This window comes from Piliocolobus tephrosceles, chromosome 2 (genome assembly GCF_002776525.5).
Source record: "Piliocolobus tephrosceles isolate RC106 chromosome 2, ASM277652v3, whole genome shotgun sequence".
In the NCBI taxonomy this organism is placed as follows: Eukaryota; Metazoa; Chordata; class Mammalia; order Primates; family Cercopithecidae; genus Piliocolobus; species Piliocolobus tephrosceles.
In genome coordinates this window covers 148,314,376-148,335,182 of record NC_045435.1, presented here as the reverse complement: position 1 = coordinate 148,335,182, position 20,807 = coordinate 148,314,376, and the positions used below count along the sequence as shown (strand labels likewise).

Below are 20,807 nucleotides of genomic sequence, written 5' to 3'. Positions count from 1 at the left end.
CACATAACAGCTGAATAATAAATAAAAGCATGAACAAAATATGTATTACTTTTTATGTTTCATGTACTTCGCTAGGTAATTTCACATTCACAGTTGCATTTAATCTTCTCAGAACCCTATAGTTTGTGTTATCTCTATTATAAAGTTGTAAGAAGTGAAACTCAAAGGGTAAATATTTTATCCAAGATCTCAGAGATATTAAGTACTGAAAGGTGGATTAAAAGTTTGTTTTTCTGCTTATAAAGCAAGTGATCTTTCTCAAATACTATAGTTTTATTATTTATTTGAACAACATTCTTATTCATTAATATAAAATATTAAGGAAAAGATAAACAAAATAAGTTTAGTGAAAAGTAGGCGGATGATAAATTTTCAAGAATTCAGTTGGAGATGGTAATTTGAAAATATTGTTTAACTCTCCTTCTAAGTTTATACTAAAATTAAACATAATAAATTATAAATAGGAAGAGACTGTATCAGAGCTGAGAAAGAAAGGTTTGTATACAATATGATCTTACATTTATGAAAAGAATATATGTTCCTTTAGAGAGAAAATAATATTTTGAGAACATACATCAAAATATTGACTGTAGTAGTAGATTACAGGTGATTTTTATTTTCTGTTTTTTTGTTACCTTTATGTTTAAATTTTCTACAGTCGACTTGTATTTTTTTAAAATAATGAGTGGATTAGATACTATTTACCATGAAAAGAAGACTGAATACTGATTTAAATATAATTCTTTAACTCTTACATTTAGAATTTTCTGTAAGTCTAGAGCAGAGGTGTAATGATATTTATTTTCTGTGATGCTAAGGGTTAAAACTTGGAGAGTCATGATTTAACATGAATTTAGGTAAGAGGACTTTTGTACCATACCTTAAAGTTTTGAATCTGAGAATAAGTAAAAGAACCTCTGTCTACAACATCAGTGTGTGATAAAAAACATAATGTGATATAAAATTGTGAGCTACATATATAATTTTAAATTTTCTAACAGCTGCATTTTTAAGCGTGATAAAAGTGAAATTAATTTTAATAATATATTTTATTTGACTGAATATGTTCCAAATATTATTTTAAATTTGAATAATATAAAAATACTCAGTGAAATAATTTACATTTTTTTCAACACATTCTTCAAAATCCAGTGTGTATTTTATTGTTACAGCACATTTCAATCTGCACAAACCACATTTCAGGTACTCAACAGCAACATAAGGCTAATGGTTACTATATTGAATAGTTCAGTTCTAGAGTATCTAGAATTTAGAAATTTAACATAATATCTTTTAACTCTTTTAAAAATACTGGAATCCATGAATATGAATCCATAACCAGTCAATTTCCTTTATTTTAAGTAGGATTGTTGATGGAATTGAAGATGGAAACAGCAGTGAAGAAAGTCAGACTTTTGATTTTGGCTCTGAACGAATCAGATCAGAGCCCAGAATTTCTCCTCCTCTTGGAGGTAAGATCTATATTTAGTCTTTTCCTAAGGTACAGTATTTCTTATTAACTTGTAGTGTTTCCTACGGACTTTTTTTTTTTTTTTTTTTTTTTGCTTTCCTGTCCTTAGAATATTCTCCCTGTCATAGACCCTTACCAATACCATTGAATAATTTGACATGAGTTTATGCCATTTCCAAGTTAAAATGTCCTTTGTGATCATTTCTCTGTCCAGATTGGATGAGCTGCCCTTTAGCAGCCAAGGTAATTGGTATGCCAGGAGACTCAAATTTCTGCTATACATCAGAGGATAACCATGTTTTACTATTATAAATTTAGATTAATCCACAAAAGCATTATCTAGAGGAAATGCCATGTTGATTGTGCACTGAAAGAACATTGGTTATATTTAAGCAATTTGTTCAGTGTGAGGTTATATATTGCAGTTTTCCAGAGGAAAAACAACTTCAGAAAGATATAAGCATGTTGGAAATGATGGAGAACTATGTGATGTGCTAACCTTCAGTGATGGTGAACTAATGTGAGAGTACTCCAACTCTAACCCAAATCCCTGTCTTTACTTTTCAATCTTGAGTTCGTTACTCCTAAGAGGGATTCTGTCAACAAGACAAATAAAATGACAAACTCTAAAGAAGACACACCTGTGTTTGATAAAAAGAGAATAGTGAACATATGTTGAATAGGCAGAGACAATCCAAAACAATTACCAGCAAACTACCTAATTCAAGGCCAGCAAGTCTCACCCAGCCTCCCCTTTCCTTCCCACCAAGTTCTAAAATTCTTGCGTTAGAATGTCCTGGTAATTAACAAATCCCTTTATGAACAAAGCCAAGCCCAAGAAAGACATTTGAATGTACAGTTCTGGAGATGTTTCTCTGGTAGAATACCAGCATTTCATCTGAATCAGTAATTCTTTCCAGCACTCATCTTGGGAAACTAAAGGATACTTGTGAAATTCCTTGATTGGGGGTGTGAAGTGAGGAGAATGCAAAAGGATAAGGGGTACAGTCTTGATTTATTGATTTAATTGACTTACATATGTTGATATTACTGTGCTTGGACCAAGGATCAAAGAAATCATAGTTATCATCAAACTGGTATATTTGCAATGAAAGCCTGTTGACACCTCAATTGGATATTTATCTTTTTGGTTCAACTAGAGGCAATGCACAGAAACTCACCATTTCATTCACATATTTCTAGTCCTACCACTCTTTTAGCTTCTTCCTCTTCCTTAGCCTATCACCTACCCCTATGCTTATGCATTCAAGCAACAAGCTTTCTAGAAGCAACTTCCAAAATATCTCTTAGTTCTCTCTAAGACTTTCTATCATTACTGCTACCACTCTTTCTCTAGCTACATGTATCTCTTGCTTGCATTACTACCAAAGTCTTTTCTTTGACCTCACACTGTTTTCCATGCAAAGTGAATTTTATTAATTCAAATTTATTTGTATTACTCTATTCCTATGCTTAAAACCCTAATATGGCTTTATGTTGCACTTTGTATGAAATTCAAACCTATTGCATAATTACTTTATGTAAGTTATTTTACTTTTTTTGTAGAGATGGGATCTCCCTATGTTGCCCAGGTTAGTCTTGAACTCCTGGGCCCAAGCAATCCTCCTGTTTCAACCTCACAAAATGCTGGGATTACAAGCATGAGCCACCATGCCTGGCCTACTTTTTAAATGTTTATTTTTCCTGCTCGATTCTAAACTCCATGAGCGTCAACTGTATTTTCTTTATTGGTTGCTATCTCCTCTAAAAGAGGGCTGGCCTATTGTATATGACCTTCAATCATTCGTTGAATGAATGGATTATCTCTGCAAGATGCATCTGCAAAACAATTTCTTATTACTCTGTTTGAGTTACTTTTCTTCCCCTACCAACAAGTTTTCTCCTCATAATTGACCAGAATTAGGATGGTTGTATCTGTCAAATCTTTTCCACTCAAGCTGGCACTGACTCACCTGTACTCTTGTCCCTGACAAAAATAAATATATTTGGAAGAGCAAAGTAGAGAAAAAGTGGAGAAGAAGAACTAAAAGCTGGGAGAAATTACCCTTTAGAGTGATGCAGGAAGAGAAAGGCAACCTGCAGTGGATATTAGTATCTGATATATATGTGGGAGGAAAATGTGCTCATGGGCACAGGAATCAATGTTTAGAATGGAACGAGAGGAGACAAATATCTCTTTTCTATGGCTTGAGCACTGACTGTGATACAGTTTTAAACAATGGTCAAAGAAAAGGAAACGTGCCATCTTAGAACATGGTGGTGACTGTACTCGAGGAAATGGGGTATTTGCAATGGATACATCCAGTCACTGTAGGTGCAATCACCACCAAGATGTGTATATCTGGTGCCATCCAGAGGAATACAAAACACTTGCTTGATCCCCAAAAGACAGTACAGTGCACAAACATCAGAAAAGATTAAAAGTGAGGCCGGGCGCGGTGGCTCAAGCCTGTAATCCCAGCACTTTGGGAGGCCGAGACGGGCGGATCACGAGGTCAGGAGATCGAGACCATCCTGGCTAACACGGTGAAACCCCGTCTCTACTAAAAATACAAAAAAACTAGCCGGGCGAGGTGGCGGGCGCCTGTAGTCCCAGCTACTCCGGAGGCTGAGGCAGGAGAATGGCATAAACCCGGGAGGCAGAGCTTGCAGTGAGCTGAGATCCGGCCACTGCACTCCAGTCCGGGCGACAGAGCGAGACTCCGCCTCAAAAAAAAAAAAAAAAAAAGTGATAGCGTGGGCGTTCTTCCATATTCTAATTGCCTCAATCCTCAAATATGAGGTTTATTCCTAAAGGACTCATTCTCTGTGTGTGTCACTTTTCAGATCCAGAGATTGGAACTGCTGTTCTCTTCATCAAAGCAGAGGAGACCAAGCAGCAGATAAACAAACTCAACAGTGAGGTATGGAGCTCTTTCTTTGGTCATGCTTAAACGGTAAGGGAGATATAGATCCTAGTTACTCACAGAAGCAGTGTAATATAGTAGTTATAAGCGTGCATTCCAGAGTGAGACCACCATGGGTGAATCCCTACTCTGCCTCATGTAAGCTGTGTGACCTCTGACAGGTCACGTTCCTTCTCTCAAGCTCCACTAACCCATGTGTAAGAAGGGAAGAATAATAATACCTGCCTTATGGCCCTTTGTGAAATTAAATAAAATAATCTAGGTAAATTGTTTAGCATAAAGTAGGCAGTAAATAAATTATTATTATAATTAATATCATAGATATATGTATATTTGGTTTAATTGGTACATTTTAAACTTTTTTGTGACCTTCCATTTTTAGTGAGTTAAAGCAAGGTCACTAGTTCACAGAAGAATGCTGTTTCTCAGTGTAGTCAAATGGCCTGAACTCTGTCCTTTCCTCTGACTTGTATTTGCTTGTGTCACCTTGGGTACTTTACCTCTCTAAATCTTACTATCTGTTCATTTTTAACAGTTTTATTGAGGTATATTTATATATCATAAAATTTGTCCATTTCACCAATACAATCCAGCGAGTTTTATATTTAGTAATATATCCTAAATCAGTTTTAGGATATATTTTATTCCCACAATAAGATCTCTCATGCTCATTTTACAGTTCATCTCTATTCTCATGTCCAGCCCTAGGCAAGTACTTATCTACTTTCTATTTCTATAAATCTGCCTTTTCTGGCAATTTTATAGACATAAATATAAAAATAAGATAGTTTCTTGATTACCGTCTTAATTGGGGTCTCTCTCATAAAAAATAAAATAAAACAAGTTCTGAGGTGATATGGGTGAAAATAGTTTATTTGGAAGGTGATACAGGAAGTATAATTAAAGAATAGAGAAGTAAGACAGAAAAGGAAGGAAAGCAAAACAGAAGTGTTAGTGAGATAGTTAAACTTGTAAACAACTGGGGCTCAATCCCACTGGAGGCCTCTGAGAGACTATGTAGGACGACTCAAAATTATTCAACCAAGAAGCAAGGAAAAGTGGAGTTGAGGCTCTTCAGGCAGCCCTGAAGAAAAAAAAATTCCTCACGCGAGACTATGTAGCAAAACCTGTGCCTGTCTTTGGTGACCTTCAGGGTAGACCCAGGCAAGGGCATGTGGGCAGGGACAGACAGTGCAATAGAATCCTTTCCTAGGAGTAAAGTCTTATTAATAGGTGATTTGATGACACCTTGGGGAAAATGTAATCACGTGATGGTATTGATGAGATTTATGAAAAATGAAGTTCATATAATCAACTTCCAGTTATCTGCAATAAGGGTGGACTGAATAGCTTGTCATAAAATCTGCAGGTTTCTCTTAAACCTGTGCTTCTTCAGCTTTATGGAGATTTATGTTTTACTGCCATCTTCCTTCTGCACGTGCCCTCTCTGGAGCTGAGATTGTTGCTAATAAGAAGTAAGAGAGCCAAAGGGCAGACTAACAAAGCAGAAAAGGAAAACTAGATGGTCCACTAACTGGCTTGAAAATACTTAAATCAAAAAGACTCAGCCATGCGCTGGATCGCCCAAATAACCTCTTGTTAAAAACAAAAAACAAAACAAAAAAAACCACTGAAACCCAAAACAAAACTAATGCAACTCCCTGTTGGAGAACTGAATGTTAACCTTCTATTGAACAGTTTCTCTTCAGATACTGCTCTTAGCTAAAACCACCCGTGAATATCATTTGAATTCTTTCCTCTCATATTTGAGAAAAGCATTTAATAATTTTAAGAACTGACTGATCTGTATCTTAGTTCAAATATTAGAGCTAGTGATTCTTCTGAGAAAAAATGTCTATATGTTCACCTTTAGGAATGTAGATAATTTTTCCAAGTTAGGGCTGTAAATCCACACAGTTTGTTATTTTCCTTTGACAATGTGAATCAGGGGTAGATCCGTTAACAAAAAAAAAAAAAATTACCATTTGGAAAACAAAATATCTTCCCAGTATGATCCTGTATTCACGATTTCTTTTCTTTTTTTTTTTTTTTTTAATCATACTTTAAGTTCTGTGGTACATGTGCATAACATGTAGGTTTGTTACATAGGTATACACATGCCATAGTGGTTTGCTGCCCCCATCCACCCGTCATCTACATTAGGTATCTATCCTGATGCTATCCCTCCCCTAGCCCTCCAAGATGACATATATCCTTTTATCTTGTCAGACATTTAAATAAAAAGGGCAAGATAAAATATCAAGGTCCAACTATTCTTTCCCAAAGAATTAGGTTTTCCATAAAGGAAAATATCTGATTTATTCACGGTTGAAGCTTAAGTAGAAAAACCTTATCCTTCACCCATAATTTAATTTATACACAGTTTTGACCCTTTGGATAGTGCATTAACACCCACTAAGACAGGCAGAATAAAAAATGCAAATGGACTTCAAACTGTAAAATTATCCCTCTTCTAACCTATTTTTCTTTTCCTCATCTTTCCTGTAAAATGATAGTTTGTATAGAAAAAAAAACTTTTTGAAAGTCCAAACCTGATTTTACCATTTTGCCTATTTTCTATTACTAACATGTGTCATCATTTGATTGCTTTATTCTTTGTTTTTGCTATTATTTGGTTAATAGCAAGCAAGAGAAGAATTGATAATAAATGTGGGATGTACTGCATGATAAAAACTCTGCCACCAAAAGGACGACCTAAAATACGTGTGACACATGCCAGGCAGACTGTGGGGCACTGTGTGAGGTGTCAGAGCACTGCAGAATCTCTATTCTAAGATTTGTTCAAAGATTTAAGAAATAAAGAAACTGTTCAGCAGTGTGTACATTTCATAATCATAATCTGCAAGCTAAATACAGAACAAAAGTCTGAAAAGGAATAATATTGGTAATTACCTACATTCACAGAATAGTTAGGAGAGTTTAAAAGATGTGGGGCAGCTGCTAATATTAGAACACTTTGACCATTGCCATTGCTTTACAGCATAGTATGAAATAGTGCGACTCTAAGGAAACTCTTTGAAAATTACAAAAATGTCATGATAGGGGCCTTGGGCTGTGTAAGTCAAATGCTCCACTTCTGAAAAGGTTTGTAGGTGAAGGTTAGAGTGCATTCTCATTTCTGAAATCTGTCTGACCCAGAAAGATACAGGCCATAGCTTACCAACGGAGACTGTGTGCTCTGGCACAGCAGGCATAAGGCATAAAACACACTATGGAAGAAAGAGAATTCACTTTGGAAAGAGACAAATATTTAGATTCCTATTCTGTGATTTCAACAAGGTGTTTACCTTCCCTATGCACTATTGTCCTAAGGCTTTAGAGAAAATTATTTTATATCATCACTGTGACCTAAAAGTTAGATTTCAAATTTAATTTTGTAACATCAAGATCTTTTAGCTTTATTTTCTCAATTTCAACTCCTCGAAAAGTCCAGTTACTGTTTCTAACATTTTGAAGAGTCCCACCATTATCAGATAAGCACTGTTATAAATTATACTGAGGTAACAAACTCCAAAGTGATTAAAATTTTTTCCTCGTTCAAGCAAAATGCCTAACACAGGTCAGTAGAAGTGGCTGCACCATCTGGAATGTCACTGATTGGCTGTTTTCCATTTGAAGTGTGAGCATAATTGTTTGGTTTGAAGGATAAACACATCATTTCTGCCGGTATTTTATTCACCAGAACTAATTCCATGGGCACAGTTAATTTCAATGGGAGAAGAAAGTGTAAGCTTTTGTATATCCCAAAAGAAATAGAAAACTGGATACTGGGCCGGGCGCAGTGGCTTACAGCTGTAATCCCAGCACTTTGGGAGGCCGAGGCGGGCAGATCACAAGGTCAGGAGATCGAGACTATCCTGGCTAACGTGGTGAAATCCCGTCTCTACTAAAAATACAAAAAAAAAAAATTAGCCGGGCGTGGTGGCGGGCGTCTGTAATCCCAGCTACTTAGGAGTCTGAGGCAGGAGAATGGCGTGAACCCGGGAGGTGGAGCTTGCAGTGAGCCGAGATAGAGCCACTGCACTCCAGGCTGGGTGACAGAGTGAGACTCCATCTCAAAAAAAAAAAAAGAAAAAGGAAAAGAAAACTGGATACTGGCAAACCCTCATAGTATCTACCATAGCACCTAAAAGCTAATAGGAAAATTTTGTCCCTCATTTAATTTTGCTCAAAATTCAATTCCAAATATCCCCCAATTAAATGTATTATGTATTATTAAAGTTAAAAAAAACGAGCAATGGAAGACCTTCCACTGGAAAACAAAGAATCTCTGTTGTTTTCTAGGTTATACTTGACAAAGCTAAAAGATTAATGAAATCTCCTTGAGTCAAAGAGATGGAATAATAAGAGACGCTGTTTTTTATTTAAAAGTTGCTTTACTACTTTTCTAAATGCCTACAAAAACAGAATATTATCAATAATTCACATAAGGGAACCTACATGAGTAATATATTATAGTAAAGTTGATTCCTTAGTCCTCTGAATTAGCGTTGCCATTATATCTTTTCATTGACAAATGAGTCAACTGAAACACACTGACAGAATTGTCAGGTCATTCCAAGATTTGTCTATATAAGCTTTTTTCTTCTTCATCCTGATCATATATAGTTATTGTTCATCAATTTTCAAAACAAAATATAAACAAAGACTGTACATTCACTTTTTGACTTAGAACGACAAAATTCATTTAACTCCTGGCAAAACCAACAGTTTTTCTTTTAATTTTTAGATACGTGTTATTGATGTTAATACTACGTTTTGTGGACATCGGTTTTTAACCTGGAATGTTTCCAACTAATTTATGCTTTGTAGAACTCTTTTTGGTTATTTTCCAGTTCTCAAGCCTATATAAATAGGCAGATTTGTAACTCTCATGAGAATTTTACTGCTTTTTAAAAATTCTAAATAACAATGTGGATCTCTCAAAAGAAAAAAAATATGTATGCCATTCAGAAAACTTCTCCTGTGAGGTGTGGATTTAAAATGCATGTAACTTTTGGAGACTGGTTATTTTCTTCCTCTTTGCCTGTGATTGCTTATAGATAGGACTCTTCTCATCTTTGAATAGCAGATGGATATATCAGTAAGGGCCCAAGTAAAAACCAATGCAACATTCCAAATGGGCAATTTTAACAATGTTGAATTAAAAGGTTATTTACAAAGAAGTTAGTAGAGTATAGGGAAACCACAAGGGGTAGAACCAACCCTCTTGATAATAACAACGGAAGGTCACCACAACTCCTAGGTCAGAAGGGGCCAGAGTAGAGAGCAGTTATAGAATTATGAGTCAGAGAAGGCTTGGTGGAAAAGGTCAGTTGTCAGAAGCTGTGCTCTTTTGTTTTGCAGTGACATAGTGACTACAGTTAATAGCAATGTTTTGTATATCTGAAAATTGCTAAAAGAGTAGATCTTAAATGTTCTCACCACAGAAAAAGTGGTAAGGATGTGAGGTAATAGATATGCTACTAAACTTAACTTAGTCATTCCACAAGGTATACACATATCAAAACATCAAGTTATGGAGCATAAATATATATATATGATTTTTGTCAATTTAAAAAATCAGAATAAAAAAGAAATTTCTAAATATATTGAGGCTAAGGATCTGTCTGTAGAGCATGAACTAGCAGCATTGGCATCAACTTGAGCTTGTTAGAAATGCAGACTCTCAGGCCCTGCCGAAGACCTACTGCATCTGAGTATACCCTTTGTCTAAATCCCCAGATGATTCCTATACACATTAAAGTTTGACAAGCACTGTTCTATATAACCAGTATTCTGAGAGCAGACAAACTTTCATTTGGTGTTTACTGATAGCAGTAAAGATCCCTTAGCCAGAGAGCAATTTGAACACTAATCAAACTTTGCCACAGAAACCAGGAAAACAGATGACAAAAGCAGTCAAAGGGTTGATAAATAATAGATTACCATGGTACAGCTGAAGTAATGTCCAAAGGCCTGAGCTTGCAGAAACTCAACTAAGCCATTGAATCACTTTCAGGACTATAATTGGTCATTTTGTATTGGTAATGTTGGACTTGTAATACTTCCCTAATTATAATTTAAGAGACATCGGCTGCACCTGCACAAGTAAAACCCTCGTTAGTAGTCCTGTGTGACCTAGAACAAGCCACTTCACCTTCCAACATTCTAGTCTCTCCAGCTGTAGACAAAGATTTACAACTTTTATTAGTAATGGGATTGAGGTCATCATTTGGATGAAATGTATGCACATGTTGAGTGTGATTATTATTTTAGCTGACAGATAAAAAGACTATCACTTGTTTTGAATGCTTTGTAAAGCAAAAGACACAAGAATGAAATTATGCCAATCGTCTTTTTTGTTTTGCCTGTTTATGGAGTTTATTTGAACATGTCTAAATCCTATGATAAATATGCAACATAACAAAGGATTAAATGAAAAACCATTTACTTTCTCCTAATCATAGCTTGTAAAAATGTATATGTATTTGTAGTGGGGCGGGGAATGACTGGTATAATTAGTACCCTTTAGGAGAATTGTGTCTAGCAGGCAAATGTGTACATGTTTGGCAAAAATTGAGTGACAGGTCAAGAACTCTTCAAGCTAAGAAGATTGTGTCAACAGATGCATACCCCATCTGCTCACTGAATGCACAAAAATGGAAATCACATTTTTTTCTCTGCCTATCAATGGAAGTTCCAGTTGTACTTAAAGCCCAATAATTATGTCACACCAATAGCCAAGATGGAGAGATATAAAACATATATATGTAAAATGAAGTAAAGCTATTTTATATGATTTTATATGTCATTTTATGTGAAATGAAAGGTATTGTCAAAGACACTTTTTCTCTGGTCCACATTAGTAACTCATACTTTTATTCCCAAAAGGCACAATCTAACAACACACCAGAACAGTAAATCTGTGTTTACAACAAAAAACACACAATCTAACTGTGGACACTGACAATGCATATAGGTCACCAGTACTGCAGATAGATTATTTAAGCTGTTTAATAACATGATGTTTTGAAAGCTCCTATTTTGAAGTGGTGGGGACTTCCATGAGACACGGATCTTATATGAAACATTCTTACCTGCTAGAGGTATACTGACACTTCTTTATCTTTCAGTGATATTTAGGGGCAACTGATGAAAGTGAGTTACTGAAGTTCAATTGAAAATAACAAAAAGTCATAAGAAATTCACCATGAAATTCACTATTCATTGAATTATTCATGAATCAACAAAGATTTATAGAGTTCTATTATGTGGCAGGATTTCCATAGGAGCTCAACTACTGTAAAGAGCAATAAATACATGTAGTAGCTGCCCTACCTGCCCCCCAGCTCCACATTGGTCCTTATTCAATTCTGATCAAAACCAGGCTGCACATCCTTACATTTTGGCTCACACATCCTTTATAGAGAATTTTTAATCCATCTGAATGAGTTGCTCAAACTTTGTACTTGAAATACAGGACCTTAATCTACATTTTCCAATGGCATCAATTATTGCTGTTTCTACTTGCTACTGCAAAGATCCATGCAAGGCAATACTAAAAATTCGAGACTTTTTCTTCTGATATTAATTATGTAAAATTGTTACCAGGAATGGCTTATCTCTCCATGCTAAGGCAGAAGAAGAGTTACAGAGATAACTGTAGTTTCTATTTTCTTTAAGCTAAATACTTTCTGGATTAGGATTCCCCCCTCTCCTTGCAGAAGTTCTCTACCAAGCTTAGTGCCTGTGTCACAAATCCACTATCAAATTGAGCCACCTGGAATTCTGACATGATACCAGTCATATGGGGACTAAAGTTTTATATCTATTATATTATTTAATCCTCACAACAGGGCCCTTTTGGAACTATGACCCAGAGTAGCATTACACCAATAAAACTGATTAAGCATGAGAGGAGTAAACCAGATACTCTGGAAATGTAGGGCAACAATGACTATTTCCAAACCAACAGAAGTTCTGAGGAAACCTGGATACAACAGAAATAGAAAAGCTGTGGTAGTCAGTGATTCCCTTCTTAGGGGTATGGAAGGATCAGTGGGTGGATTATCATGGCCAGTTGGCAAGTCAGTTGTCACATAGGTTTTTATTCATGGCAGGAGATGTTTAACAAGAGCAAATGCATTGCCTGCAAAACCTCTAATGATTTGTGTGGTTAATGCATGAAGCTGGGAGAACAGACAAGGGAGGAATCTTTAGGTGCTTCAAAGTTTGGGATACAAAACTGTACCACTTGGAAGCACAGATGGTGTTTTCATCACTTCTTTTTTTTAACAGTTGGGATTTTGGAAGGGATAGAGGAATCTTGGATGTGAACAATTGGCTATGCAGATGGTGATGGTAAACTGGTTTGGCCAACAGTTTTAAATTCCAGGCTGATGGATTCTTATCCATGGAAAAATAAGAAGGAGAAGGGGGAAGAAGAAAAAAAGAGGAAGAGGGAAAAATGGATAAAGAAAATGTAAACTAATAAACAAGTAAGAATGTATGTTATGTTTCCTTTATGCAGTCTCTTTATAAAGAGAATCTGAAGGCCACATCTACAATAGCCATCCAGAGTAGCAATCAGGGTTGTTTTGCCAAATTTCAGTTGATAAACAACTCTTAATAACTTAATTGAATTCATCACTTGGCATTCATAATGTAGTCATGAGATCTAAGAATCAGTCACTGGGGGAAATTTCCCAGAGAATTAGAACTACCCATGGAAATCAAGTTTATGCTGGGACAGATGACAAAGCAATAAGACAAGTGAAATCCAGCAGAAACCTTGGCCAATGGAGACATATTTCTACAATTATGAAGGAAACACAATAAGGGAAAAGGGATTCTTAATAGTAGAAATACCACCTGCACTTAAAATAATAGTCAAGGCTTTGGTTTAGGAAAGTTATATATATGAATTCTAACAGTCATACCTACTTTTAGTATATATACTTGGAATGAAGATGGCCAGTTACAGTTTTTCCAATACAATTTTGTATCAGGCAACTTTCCCCTAAAATATTTATGGTAAAATCATGAGATAAAATAATATCAGAATCAAAGGCAATATAACAATCGAAAGTCATTCAAAATGGAGGTATTGTATTTATTTTTACATTCAAGATTTGCTGAGTGCATGTTGTGTTCTAGACATTGCCTTGAGACCAGGAGATACTGAGATAACAGTTTTACCCTCAAGGAACTCAAAGACTATTTGGTACAGTCTTGTGTGATGCAAATTGGTCAGGGCTAAAACTGCTATGTGAGTGTCCCTAAGTCAACGAAATGCTCTGCTGAGAAAATTAAGTATTAAAAGAAGTTTGAAGGAGAAGATTTTCTTGCCAGACAGAGAAGGGCAGAGGAGAAGAGCCCACAGTCAGAAGGAACAGCACGCACCAGGGCAGTGAAGGGTAAGGCTCACTGTATCTGATGGTGTGCAAGGGAGAAAACGCAGGACATGGAGCCATTAAAAACTAAGTGGGGCTTGTGAAGGGCTTTGTATTACCCGCTCAAAAAGATTGCATTTTCTAATATGAGTGTCAGAAACATTTAAATATTTTATGCTGCTGTTGAGGTAAGTGGGAAAACTTAGGCTCATTTGATCAGAAGGATTTTGTTTGTTTTAATTGACATATCTCTTTGCAGTTAAGTTGTATTTTGAAGACGTATCTCTTTTTTTATTAATTATACTTTAAGTTCTAGGGTACATGTGCACAATGTGCAGGTTTTTTACATATGTATACATGTCTTCTTAAGTGGATAGAGTTTTGTTCACAAAGTAGCCCCAACAATCCTTTTTTAGCAAATGAGTGTCTTCTTACCATGCTATAGAGAAGCACTTGCACCACCACCCTCAGATAGTAGCAACACTGCATTCTTTGCCTTCAACATTTGATCAAGACTGAGATCTTTCCTATTTTAGAATAAATTTTGATAGCAAGCACAGCAGGAAGCAGTAAACAAAAATGCAGTAAAACTTTATGGCATTTTTTGTGGCAGTATGTTGTCACCTTTACTGTCACCACAGTCTCTACTTCTAGGAAATGCCATCTCTCCTTGTGACAGCTGGCTTTGTCATGGTAAAAAGAGAGATCCCTTACTTAACACAATTAATTCCCTCATGCAACTTTAATAAGGTTCAAGGGTGTATCCCCAGAGACACAGTGACAGGAATCTTCCCTAACATAAATTGATTATTTCCCTCTAGAGTTAAAGAAATCTGTTTCCTTGAGTTACTTGCTCCTTTTAGTTCAAGCTAGGATAGTAATTTGTTTTCTGAAAATGTTAGTGCTTGTTTATGTTCCTGGATCCTGTCAAGACTCTGGATTCCCATTCAAAGTTCATGGCCTCAAAGTTGTGCAAATGCATGGTAAGCCAGGCACAGAAAGACAAATATTGCATGTCCTCACTCGTTTGTGGGAGCTAGAAAAATGTATCTCATAGAGGTAGAGAGTAGAATGATGATTATCAGAGGCTGAGAAGGGAGAGGTGAGGATGAAGAGAGGTTAGTTAATGGGCACAGAAGTATAATTAAATAAAAGAAATAAGTGCCATTGTTTGACAGCATAGTAGGGTGACTATAATTAACAATAATTTATTGTATATTTCAAAATATCTAGAAGAAAATATTTGAAATATTCCCAACACAAATAAATGATAAATGTTTGAGATAGTGGTTATACTAATTATCCTGAATTGATCATTGCACACTGTATTCATATATAAAATATCACATGCATCCTATAAATATATATGATTATTATATATCTGTAAAAAAAAGAATGTGTCTATGCAAAGGTATTTCAATCATGGAAAAATATCTGTTTATTTTGAAAACTAGAAAAATAGTTCATCAGAAATATGTCTATTAACATATCTGTTTCCAGTTCTTACCCTGAGGAAACTATTTTTGCATTCATATAGTTTGCTATGAAGATATTTTACTGTGTTTAATCAGTCTCCTATTTTTTTAGAGACGACACTATTTACTTAATGTTGAATTAACACTTCACACAGTTTTTTACTCATGAGGCTACCTTTCTGTGTCGTTGTGCTCTTTACATGTTCTGACCACATTAGGAAAAATCTCTCAACCCTTTCTTAAGCAATATTTCTTTTTCCACATGATAACATTCTATAACAGAATGAATACCAATCTTAGAAGTCCTAAATTCTAGACTGAAGACTGTCATTCATGAAATGAGTGACCTTAAAAATGTCCTTTCGCCTCTAAGTCTTATTGCTCCCATTTTACAAGTTGAGAAATAATAATACATCCCTGCCTGTCTTAGCACTGTTTGTAGATCCAATAGGAAAAATGTACCTGAAAGCACATTGTATAAATTTACAAACATACAAACATTTGTTGAATAACATAATTGTTGATGTGCCTAAAATTCAAAATTGTTCTTCAGGGACTGCGCCTTTATTTAATTCTCAATAGAAGGTCAATCCAAAGCATTTTTATTGGGAAGTGAACTAATGTAGCCCTGGTGAGCTTCATACAGGAATTTAGCTTGGACAACCTATATGAATGGATGGCTAATGTGCCTCTTTAACCATCTCATTTAGTGGCTGCCTTGTCTTCTGAAATTATGATACAAGAGTTAATCAATTTAAGATGGAACCCTTGTGAATGTAGGTAGTGCAAAGATCCTGGGGTAATGATTTAAGTGTGATTCATGTGCTTTAGAATTGAAGCTTGGCAGGTCATGAAATTGACAACCTGTAGTAAAGATTTCAAAGCATATTGAATTTTTCTCATATTCATTATTTCACTTCTCAAACGTGGGACTGAGAGATGTTGTTGTCTTCAGAAGTTTTAGATCTGCTGAAAAGCCTAGACAAGTATTCAGTTGAATCCCTTGAGTTTCAGGCCAGCAGAAGGGCAGAAATAGTTTTGGCCTGGCAATTTCAAGACAGGTGTTACCAGTTGGTTGCCCAAACCATGGAAAAACCTCCTTCTGGCCTTTTTAAAAATGCCTGACTTTGAGCAGTGTTACCTCCTGATGGACCTGCCAGGGAGAATTAGTTTCAGAATGCACTCACAGTGAGTAGACTGAATTAAGTTGCTGGATGAATTAGGAATATGTATTTAGATGTTGAAGAATGTCTGCCCAAAACAGCAGTCTTGAATGAATCTTCAGTTCAATGAAGTTGAACTACCTCTTTTTGTTTCCTGATTATATGTAGCCCATAGGTTCATTTGCTTCTATTAGCATTTTGTGGTTCATGACAGTACAATAAAGTCATAGAAAGTCCTTTATAAAATACACAGTATTGTAGCAATGAAGGCAAAATATTACATTATGTTAGTATTATGAATATAACCAAAGATTAGAAAATATATGTGTGTGTCCTGCTTTCTGAAATATGTTTTCCTCAATTTGAAGAACACATATCTTTTAGAAAAGCCAAGTTTAAGTGAAATTCAATTTTCTGGTGTTCTTCCATGATTCAAATACTGATGTGGTCATTAGGAAAATAAATTATCTGATGAATTTTATTATGCGTTTTAAGTGTAAAACGAAGACTCTTCAATGGTTCTTAAGTGTTTGGGGGCCGTGAAAGCTAAATGTCTCACCTAGAAAACAGAATGAAGTACATACAACACAATTTGTTGTTCTATAATTCCATGGGGTTTCAGGTTCACTGATGGGTTCCAGGACTCTCAGACGCTCTGCAGGGCTTATCTCTACTTATCTGCATTGCAGGTCTTTTTATTTCTTTCCAACTCTCATTCCATAGCTTTCCCTTTTTCTGCAAACTTTCTCTGTAGCAAATCTGGTGTGAGTTCTTCTGTAGCATCCTCACCGTCACTGAAGGCCACTTTATCTCTGGCCTATAATAAGCATAGGCTTCAACCAGAAATGGCAAGAATGAGACCTACCATTCACTAGGTGTCTACTCCAAATAGGTAGTAGTGCTTAGTGTGCTGAGTGCTTTACATGCAATTTCTGCCACTCCACATTGTTTTGAAGTGTCCGATGATTTTTGTGCACTATCGTGCATCCCATTCACCCAGAGTGAGCAAAGATATCATCAGTACTTAAGAGATGATGGATCCATATCTCTCATTCTGTTTAAGAATCCCAAATCACTGATTAAGATCCCCAGACTACTTATGCCCCTCTAGGATCTTTCAGAATGAGGACGTCTTTAGATCAGGATGTATGTTCATTCAGATGCCTAACCTACCCATTCACCCCTTGGGCTTGGTTGGAGTTGGAGCAGCTTTTCAGGCTTTCTTATTAATAAATTTATTTTTCATGGCTCACACCTGTAATCCCAGCACTTTCGGAGGCTGAGGTGGGCTGATCACGAGGTCAGGAGATAGAGAGCATCCTGGCTAACATGGTGAAACCCCATCTCTACGAAAAATACAAAAAATTAGCCAGGTGTTGTGGCAGGTGCCTATAGTCCCAGCTACTCGGGAGGCCGAGGCAGGAGAATGGCGTGAACCTGGGAGGCAGAGGTTGCAGTGAGCCGAGATCGCGCCACTGCACTCCAGCCTGGGCGACAGTGCGAGACTCCGTCTCAAAAAAAAAAAGAAAAAGAAAAAAAAAAGAAATTTCTTTTTCACCAAGCAAATGCTAAAATGTTTAAGAATAAATAAGTAGGAATAAAAGAAAACCAAAAGAAATATCACTTCCCTGCTTCATTTCTCTGAAATTTGGTCACTACTTTGCACCTCTAACTATTGCCTTTCACTTTGCTCTATCCACATAGGTAACAACATTGACTCAGGAAGTTTCTCAGTTGGGTAAAGACATGAGAAATGTGATCCAGCTTCTGGAAAATGTTCTGTCACCTCAGCAGCCATCACGGTTTTGCTCTCTGCACAACAGCGCCTCTGTGTGTCCCTCCAGGGAGAGCTTACAGACCAGAATGAGCTGGAGTGTGCACCAGCCCTGCCTACACTTGCAAACAGGTGGAGCTGCTTATACCCAAGCACAACTTTGTAGCAGTAATATCACCTCAGACATTTGGAGTGTGGATCCCTCCTCTGTGGGGAGCAGCCCCCAACGAACTGGAGCTCGTGAGCAAACTCCTGCTGACAGTGAACTTTATCATTCTCCAAGCCTTGATTATTCACCTTCCCACTACCAGGTTGTCCAAGAAGGTCATTTGCAATTTTTAAGGTGCATCTCTCCACATTCAGATTCTACGCTGACGCCTCTGCAGTCCATTTCAGCAACTCTCTCATCCTCTGTCTGCTCCTCTTCGGAGACATCTTTGCACCTAGTTCTCCCAAGCAGATCAGAGGAGGGCAGCTTCAGTCAGGGAACTGTGAGTTCCTTCAGTCTGGAAAACTTACCAGGATCTTGGAACCAGGAAGGAATGGCATCAGCATCTACAAAACCTTTGGAGAACTTTCCACTGGAAGTTGTCACAAGCACAGCAGAAGTGAAAGATAACAAAGCCATAAATGTATGATATTAGTGCCCATGAAGCAGCTGCTAATTTCAAACCTACCACTGCATGACAGTTTTAGTTTGCCTTTTTTGCCTCTGGTGGGTAGGAAGACTGAGCAAAGCTGGGAATCCTGCAGAAAAGAGTGTGAGGAGCCAGGGAAAGGCAGAACCACGTCCATGCTGTAGCAAACAATTTCTAGATACTAGAAGCATAATAGAAACATTTTTCTGTACAGGTATTAAACTACTGGTCTGTTTGACAGACATTGGTAACAATCCAAAGACCCTGAGGGTCTGAGCAGCTAGAAGTCCTAGACAAAGAATTTGTGGATGACTTTTGTCCCAGGTGGCTTTTGTGAAGTGTGGCAAAGGTTTTTCATGAGTGCCTGATTGTCATTCCTGAACAATATCCATAGCACTGTTGGCCTCAGGAGTGCACAGCTCCTGCTGATCTATTTTTCTTTTTGTGAAGGCAAAGGGACAATTATCACTGCATGTCATCTCCTAGACAATCAGTCAAATAGAACTGGTGGCCAGTGGTTAGCTATTCGCACGTTATTTGCCATGTAAATGAAAACGTCTTTATTTATCAAAAAAACACAGAGGCTATTTTTATATCCTTGGTATGAAATATGTATTTAAACTATTTAAATATTTATAAAGAAATGAATGTTTTCTTTTCATTTTGGTAAAAAAAAAAAGCTTGCTGTTTTAACAAGAAATGCACTACTGTTGTGTATAGTAGATCAAAAATTATTTATTACTAAGAGGATGTAGTTTCCAAAGGAATCCCCCATTTTCTCTGCATGTAGTTTGCAACAAATGTATTCTCATGCTTCTGGATTATAAAAGAAAAGTGAAGTCATATTTTGTTGATGAAATAAAAACATGGACTGAGTGTCAACTACATGAGCTTTGGCATGGGGGTAGAGAGGCTCCATCTAGGCTCTGCCGACTCATGTCAATGACCTGATTTAAGGTCGTTGTGCCAGCAGAAAGGTCTGTCCTCTAGACACCGTATTTTGTGGCTCAAGAATCCAACATGGGTCTATGGACACAGGGCAATTTTGGGCTCAAAGTGAGGGAGAAAACCTGGGTGTGTCCTTTCCCAGTGCTTTTCTTTTACAAGAGGTAGTAGACCAGTGGAAATCCCCAGATGGAGCCAAAACTTCTGAGCTGTAACTTGTGGGAGTAATACCAGCTTGCAATGGGTCAGCACTTTACCTTTTTTCTTTAAGGCTCCACAACGCTATGCAGTGCAGTTGTTCTCATTCCCATTTTTAATAAATCTCAGGGGAAGCCCCAGAGATTACACAGTTAGGAATGCTGACACAGTCTAGAATCCATAATGTTCCCTGCATCTCACATTAACAGGCAAATTCAGATGCTGGGATTGGCAATGATTTAAGCACCTTCACTTAAGTTTTATTTTATGTTTTAGAACAGTTATGGTCTAATTGTCTTGGACATTTTGGGAAGACATATTGGGTTCACATTCTGGAGTTCTCTATTTTCCACCACAAAGAATAAACAATCTGAGAATTGTATCATTAAAAGTTTCTAAACACACCAAGACTTCTGATGTTGTGTGAATCTTGCACCTTAAAACTGGATAGAGCAGCAGAGAGAAAAGAGATCTTTTCTAAGAAAAATGAACACAGGACATGTTTATAAGGCAGGTCGCTCAGGACTCAATGGCTTCTACGTTCCCCCTCTCCAAAATTCAGTCTTTCCCTAAGTTAAGGCGAAAAGTGAGACAAAGGCAACATTCTAGATTTCATGTATTCATTTACATTCTCCCTCCTGCTCTTCTTGATCTATGTAATCATTTTAAGTGCAGTTCAAAAAGAGTTAACTGGTGTTGGCTCACAAGTGTCCTTCTGGCAAATTACACTGCTATTACTAATGCTAACAAGAATAACTGGCATTCTGTTTCTTGAGTACTGACTTTGTACCAGTCAGTTTTTAGGAATTAATACACATTAT

The 20,807-nt window shown here is 36.7% G+C and overlaps 1 protein-coding gene across 1 annotated transcript in view; it reads left to right on the top strand.

The window, feature by feature from the left end:
• KCNH8 (potassium voltage-gated channel subfamily H member 8) overlaps positions 1 to 20,391 on the top strand; it is a 383,990-nt gene extending 363,599 nt beyond the window's left edge. Inside the window, exons 14-16 of the mRNA XM_023207239.2 lie at positions 1,366 to 1,472; positions 4,319 to 4,395; positions 18,136 to 20,391. Coding sequence (XP_023063007.1) covers positions 1,366 to 1,472; positions 4,319 to 4,395; positions 18,136 to 18,843 — 892 coding nt within the window. The 3' untranslated portion in view covers positions 18,844 to 20,391. The remainder of the gene's footprint in view (positions 1 to 1,365; positions 1,473 to 4,318; positions 4,396 to 18,135) is intronic.
• Positions 20,392 to 20,807: the final 416 nt, after the last annotated feature.